This window comes from Colobus angolensis, unplaced genomic scaffold, assembly GCF_000951035.1.
Source record: "Colobus angolensis palliatus isolate OR3802 unplaced genomic scaffold, Cang.pa_1.0 Scaffold7, whole genome shotgun sequence".
Lineage (NCBI taxonomy): Eukaryota > Metazoa > Chordata > Mammalia > Primates > Cercopithecidae > Colobus > Colobus angolensis.
Window position 1 is genome coordinate 13,923,695 of NW_012120709.1, and position 7,690 is coordinate 13,931,384.

At 33.8% G+C, this 7,690-nt stretch overlaps 1 protein-coding gene across 2 annotated transcripts in view; it reads right to left on the reverse strand.

Annotated features, from left to right (window-relative positions):
* Window positions 1–7,690, reverse strand: part of ALKBH8 (alkB, alkylation repair homolog 8 (E. coli)) — a 74,346-nt gene that overhangs the window by 31,420 nt on the left and 35,236 nt on the right. For both annotated transcript variants that reach the window (XM_011926661.1, XM_011926660.1), the window contains exons 8-9: window positions 7,357–7,463; window positions 220–371 (exon numbers count right to left, since the gene is read on the reverse strand). In XM_011926661.1, coding sequence (XP_011782051.1) covers window positions 220–371; window positions 7,357–7,463 — 259 coding nt within the window. The remainder of the gene's footprint in view (window positions 1–219; window positions 372–7,356; window positions 7,464–7,690) is intronic.

Here is a 7,690-nt window from a genome sequence, read left to right on the forward strand (position 1 = left end):
CTGCATGTTGTGCACATGTACCCTAGAACTTAAAGTATAATAATAAATAAATAAATTTGATAAAGGAAAAAAAGTGCATGAAAGTGCAATACAAGGCAAAATACCGGAAATGCAATTAAAGATATTCAGAAAAAGCTCTCCTAGGTGTTGACAGGACCTTAAAGGACTTTTATATTAAATTGACTCCATTTTACAGAAGAGATAAGAATATATACTTACTACAGTTACAAGGTGTTTGCCTCACTTTCCTAAATGTAAATGATGTTCGTAGTCCCCTCTTGCTTAAAGTTAAGTCTCCAACATCACTGGTGATAATTCCACTTTTATGACTCTCAGATGCTTGAACAGTATCAAATTTTCTGCATGTGATTCTAAAAGCAATAGTCAAAAAAATTTACTTAACATTGTATTAAAAATATTTCAGGGCTTTAAAAATGTTAAGTGAATAGAGAAAATCTAGAAGAATTTATTACAAATATCTAACGGATTCTCTGAATTGTTAGACATTACAGAAAAACAAAGAAATAAAAGTATTTAAGGAAATTATCTTCAAGACACTAATATTAAAAGAATGTACAACAAATTATTCCAGGGGGAAATAAAATAATGTAAAACATTTAATTAACACCAATTCTAAAGAAAAAAAAGGACAGCTGATGCCAAGAGGAAACAAATAGATGGTAAATATAAATTCATTATCAGTAATATATTAAATGTAAAAGTATTAAAAACTCCAATTAAAAACAAAGATTACTGGATTGAATTTTTAAAAATTAAAAACGACTACATGGTAATTACAAGTCCATAGTTTGGGATTATTACAAATACAGCTTCTGTGAACATTCTTATACATATCATTTTTGGATATATAGTTTTATTACTCTTGGGAAAATACCTCGGAGTCAAATTGGTGGGTTTTAACAGGTAATAAGGAGTGAAATTGGTGGGTCATAAGGTAAGAAACTCCTGGTTCTCCAGGGTAGTTGTACAATGTTACACTGCAACCAGCAACATATGAGAGAGTTCCAGGCTGGTTAACATTTTCACCAACACTTGGTATTTTCTGAGTTTTAAATTTTAGTCATTTTAGTGAGTAGCATGTGGTATGAAATTGCAGTTTTATTATTTATCTAACGACTAATGATGTTATACATCTTTTCATGTGCTTATTAGACATGCATAGATCATTTTTTGATGAAGGATCTGTCCAACACTTTTGCCCAATTCCTTGTTAGATACAGAATGATAAAGACATAGATGTAAGCATAAATACATAGCAGGTATTTTCTCCCCATGTGTGGCTGCCTTCTCATTTTCTCAATGGTGTCTTTAGATGAGCAGAAGTTTTTAATTTTGATGAGGTCTAATTTATTATTTCTTTTTTTTTTTGAGACGGAGTCTCGCTCTGTCGCCCAGGCTGGAGTGCAGTGGCGCGATCTCAGCTCACTGCAAGCTCCGCCTCCCGAGTTCATGCCATTCTCCTGCCTCAGCCTCCCAAGCAGCTGGGATTACAGGCGCCCACCACACACCCGGCTAATTTTTTGTATTTTTAGTAGAGACGGGGTTTCACCGTATTAGCCAGGATGGTCTCGATCTCCTGTCCTCGTGATCCGCTCAACTTGGCCTCCCAAAGTGCTGGGATTACAGGCGTGAGCCACCACGCCCGGACTAATTTATTATTTCTTAATAGTAAGTGTGTTATGAAATCTCTCTTTAAAAAAACTTTGGCTACCTCAAGGTTACAAAAATAGCTTTTTATAAAGTTTCTTTTAGACCATTTTATAGTTTTTGCTTTTACATTTAAATCTATGATCTACCTCAAATTAATATTTGTGAATGGTATGAGATAGATTCAGGTTCATTTTATTTCCACATGGATATTCAGTTGTTTCAGCACTATCTGATGAAAAATTTCCTTTCCACATTTAATTACATTGGTATCTTTGGCAAAAATCAACTGACCTTGTATGTGTGGAGTTATCTCTGGACTATATTCTGTCACCCTGATCTGTCTGTCTATCTGTACAACAATACTATTTTGACTATATAGCCACATAGTAAGTCTTAAAAATCAAGCAGAATAAATCCCCTAACATTGTTTCAAGATTATTTTGACAATCACATTTCCTTATAAATTTTAGAATCAGTTTGTCAATTTTGACCAAAAAAAAAAAAAAAAGCCTTCTGGAGTTCTGATTGGAATTACACTGTCTCCATAGATTTGGGGGACAACTGATGTATTAACCATATTAAGTTTCCTAGGGATAGCAATAATTTTCCTAGAATTTTCAGTCTATGTGTGTTACATATCTTTTAAAAACTTATTCCTATGACTCAGATCTTCTTGATTTACTCTAGGCAAGGTTATCTCTCTATGGAAGTAGGCTTCATATTCACAGAGAATGTGCTAATCCTGAAGGATCTCAGCAAACTATATAAAATTGCTACTGTTTACTTAAGTTGTTGATACCTCTTTACTATAAATCAGCCAGGTGATCTAGAAAGAGAAATGTCGACCTAAAATGGATTTGATCCTAAAATGAAAAATATATGTATTCCAATTCTCAACTTTCATTTTGTCATTGCTATATTTCACTCCATCTGTTGTAAGAAACAGAATTCTCAGGCTAATTGCTTTTTAAACAATACCCCAATAAATTAATTCTGAGTACTGGAAAGGAAATATTTATGAGTCTTGATGCTATTTTAAATAGCATTTTTATTTCATCTTCTAAAAATTAATTTCTAAATATTGACCTTGTATGCCACTAAATTCACTTATTAGTTCTGGAACTTGTTTTGTAAATTCTCTAGGATTTTCTACATCCACAAGAATGTAATCTACAAATAAAGAATTTTGCTCCTTCCTTTCAAATATTTATGATTTTTAATTCTTTTTCTTGACTTCTCATACTGGCTAAGATATCCAATATAACATTAAATAGAAGAAGTATGAGCGGATATCCCTGACTTGTTCAGTATCTTTGGAAAAAACGTTCAATAGAATACCATTAAGTATGATGTCAGCTGTGGGTTTTTCATAAATACCCTTTATTGCACTGAAGAAGTTCCCTTCTTGTCCTAGTTTGCTGGGTTTTTATCATGAATGGGTACTAAATTTTGTCAAATATACTTTTTGCATCAATCAAGATGATTACGCCTTTTCTCCTTTATTCCTTTAATGTGATGAATTACATTGATTTTTGAAATGCTAAACCAACTGTGAAATACTGGTGTAAACTCCGCTAGGTTATATTTTCTTTATATATATATATTGCAAGATTTGACTTTCTAATGTTCTGTTATGGATTTTCTCATCTCCGTTATGAGAGATGTGGGTTTGTAATTTTCTTTTAGTTAATGTCTTTCACATGTTTTGATGTCAAGGGTAATTAATGCCAGCCTCATAAAACAAGGTAGGAGAATGGCTCTTTTTAAAAAGCTTGTGCTAAAGGCAATTTTTTAGAGGAAAAAAAAGAAAGCAATCATTGCCCAAATTTATATTACTTTTGTTTTAATAGCTATAAATGATTAAAACTACGGTATTGAACAAAGTCAATATATTTTAGAGGAATAAGTATCTTGAAGCTCTTGTTAGCAAACTAATTCCTCTTTTGAAGAGTAAGTCATTCTCTGTTATGGCTCTTTTAAATCAATTACTTCACTTGCCTAAAGTGTAACTTTAGGCAAAGGCCAAGGAGTTCCTAACTGCTTTTCCAACAATCTCAAATGTTTAAGAACAGGTAATGCATGTGTTAAAGTAATGATTTATGTAAACATTGCTAAACATCTTTTCCCCCTGCACTCAAATTATAATCAAATTGGGACAATATTCACTAAGAATATAAAAAGAGTTTTATAGATTTAAATAATAGTTCAATATAATATTAGAGACATCTCAAGGTAGTAGGAAACAATACAGACTTTAAAAGTTAAGATAAGGAATACATTATTTCAAGTTTATGTAGTCAGGAAAGCTTGATAAATTATGAAGGAAGTAAAAGAGATAACAGATACAGGGCTGGCAAAGGTGTGAAGGTTAGAAGGCACAGTGTAAGTTCAGAGAAAAGGGAGCAAGCAAATTTAGCCATAATATCATTGGTAAGAGCACAGATTCTGAAACCAGACTGCCTGGCTTCTGATTTGGCTCTGAGACTTACTGCTTTGTGACTTTGTTACTTAACTTAGTAACTTTGTGACAAGTTACTTAACTTGTTTATGCTCCAATTTCCTTCAAAAATAAGGACAAAACCATGGAACAAACTTCCCACTATAATTGTGTAAATTAAATGAGTTGATATATGTAAAGTTTTTAGAACAATTCCTGGCACAAGGAAAATGCTCCAGAAATAAGTTAAAAGGAGCATTCACATAACCTCATGAAATAATGCTTCCTGGGGCCAGTCAGATGGCATAAATAAATGAAACAGGTGAACCTGTTTAGAAATATATTGTTTATCATTAAATACATAGGATTTCATTTCAAAAAAGCAGTGTTCTGTGCCATTTTTCTTGAAACATACATTCTCATTCAGGCTAAATTCCATCTCCTTTTTTTTTTTTTTTTTTGAGACTGAGTCTCGCTCTGTCACCCAGGCTGGAGCGCAGTGATGCGATCTTGGCTGGCTCACTGCAACCTCCGTCTCCTGGCTTCAAGTGATTCTCCTGCCTCAGCCTCCTGAGTAGCTGGGACTACAGGCACACGCCACTATGCTTGGCTAATTTTTGTACTTTTAGTAGAGATGGGGTTTCACCATATTGGCCAGGCTGGTCTCAAACTCCTGACGTTGTGATCTGCCCACCTTGGCCTCCCAAAGTGCTAGGATTACAGGTGTGAGCCACTGCACCCAGCCCTGTCTTCTACTTTTAATACAGACATAAGTTCAAGAAATATTCAATTTTCACTGAATAAGATAAAAACAATAGCACAAGCACAGTGTTAAATGACAACTGATGCTCAGTCTTAGATCAAGGAGTAACAGAAAGGGGTAGCAACTGTAGGGAACTAGAGAAATAGGCCCCCACCTAAAGAATGCTAGTGATACATAGTTTCAGGTACTGCTGCCAAGCAATACTAAGGTTCAGTGTTGTCAGATCTTCTCAATTTTCAAGAGAGGCTGAAAATTCAAATTTTTATGTGAAAACTCCTAATTTTTATATGTAGAAAACTGAAAAAAATAAACTGCCACCATGTGGACAACTATTGCATCAGCCAAACAGAAAATACCTGACTATTAAGTGTACCCCTGTGTTGCCGGTCTTCCACCTTTGATTTAAGGTGTGACGGCTAGAATAGTAAATTTGAACTTGAACAAATTAAAGTTAGATTGAGGTATCTGGAATTAAAATTACAGGGCAGTGTTAACTTTTTTCAATCCATGTCCCTCTACAATGTTTTCTAGTGCTTTTGTTTTTCAGCATAGAAATCAAAAAGTTTTATCAAGTTTTATCAAGTCAATACACTTACCATGTTTTAAGTGTATTAAATATGCTTTTCCAATCTATTCTCCTTTCCACCCAAAGATTCTGATAAACATGTCAATGGTTGGTATATCATTTATCTCTCTCTCTCTCTCTCTTTCTTGCCTCTGGTCTCTTTGCCTCCCTCCCTCACTCTCTCCCCCATTTCCCCATCTCTCTCTCTTCCTAACACATACACACACACACACACACACACACACACACACACACACACACACACACACAGACGGTACAGGCAATGTGTATCAATGGCAGGCACAAAAATAATACTCAGGTTTTTTTCCCCTAAAAATACTGTAGAGAATTCTGATTCCAGAGCAAAGATTAAAAATAAATATTACCTATAATCTAACTTTCCAGAGACAACTCTATCAACATTTAATAGCACATCATGCTTTCAGTAAGACAATAATGTGATCAAATGTTGTTTTAGGAAAATTAACCTGTACCATTACCAGAATAGATTAAAATATTTTCACAATATATACATGAAAAGTAATTTCTAACTTTATATTTGCTGTTGTTATAATATTACTCTTAAAAAGGTTAAACATTAGTGATAGCAAAAATGCTTGAACCCAGAAAAGAAAATGTCATCATTCTCAGAATTCTAAGAAGACCTGAAATTAACGGATCACATCATCATTTTTTGTTTTCATTTTAAGTGCAAATATTTTAATGGCCATGAAAAAAAAAATCACATAAATTTAAGCCCCAGTGCACAAAATCAGGTCATCGTTTTTTAATGGCTCACATTTAGGACAGGTTATAAAATCATTTACATGTTCATTTCCTTGAATTTTTATAAAAATATGTCAGCTAAAAGCTCCAAAGCAGAACACAGTTAATAAGTACAGAACTCAGCAGTATTTTAAGGGACAAAATATGTAAATTTCAGCAGTGTAATGGTCTCTCCTCAAAAGGCTAAAGATGTATCCCTAACAGAAGCACATACTCATTTCTTTAGATTTTGATTAAATCAAACAAACTCAAATTGCAGGGCATTCTACAACACAATTGGCCTCCTTAAAAGAGTCAATGTCATTAAGAGCAAAGAAAAGTTGAGAAACTCTTTCAAATAAAAGACTAAACAGAATTAACAAGATTTAAACATAACGTGGGATCACAGACTGAATCCTGGATCAGAAAGAATGCTTAAAGCACTAAAACATACAACTAGCAATACTTGAATATGGATTGTATAAGAGTATAATCAGAGTATTTTATCAATGTTGAATTTCCTGAATTTGAGCACTGCACTGTGGTTTTATAGAACAGAGGTTGGCCAACTTTTTCTGTAAAGGGCCAGAGAGTGAATATTTTAGGCACTGAGGGCCACATATAGTCTCTGTCAAACATCCTTCATTGTTTTTTTGTTTTACAGCCTTTAAAAATGTAAAACCATTCATAGCTCAAGAGCTGTACAAAAACAGCCTGAGAGCTGAATGTGGCCCACTAGCCATAGCTTGCCAATCCCTGACATACACAATGTCCTTGTTCTTAGGAAATACACAATGAAGCATAGAAGAGTAAGCCATGATGTCTACAACTTACTTTAAAATGATTCAGTAAAAATAATAATGATAACATATGTGAGAGAGAAATAAAAAATGTCCCAAATATTCAAAATTAGTAAATGCAGGTGAAAGGCGAAGGGAGTTCACTGTGCTATGCTTGCAAGTTTGCTATAAATTAAAATTTTTTTCCAAGTGAAAAGGTAACGTTTAACAAAAACAAAACTAGATAGATGCCCCTAGGAGTTCTGAACCCAGAAGTCTCAATTTGCAGGCGCAGGGCATGGTCCCTGTGGCTCAGACACAGAAGAATGAGAAGTCTCATAAAGTAAAAAGAATCTTGTCATATTTCAATACATACCCATGGGTCCAAAGGTATCTAGATTCTCCCGTTATCACCAGCAAACTCCGACGAGGCAACATAACTGGCACTGCAATACCATCTGGGTGTTTAAAATCCATGACAATCTTGAAGCAAAGATAAAAGCATAATGATCAATCCAAAATTTCATATACTCCAAGGATAAGAATGATTAATAGAGTTTGGCTATTTTTCTAGGCTAACAGAGATTAAAACATAATAATGCTTGTAGAAAAGCATAGCACAGTGGTTCTCAAACCTTACTGTACATGAGAATCAACTGAATGACAAAAAGAAAAGGTATTTCTTTTTTTTTTTTTTCTTTTCTTTTTTT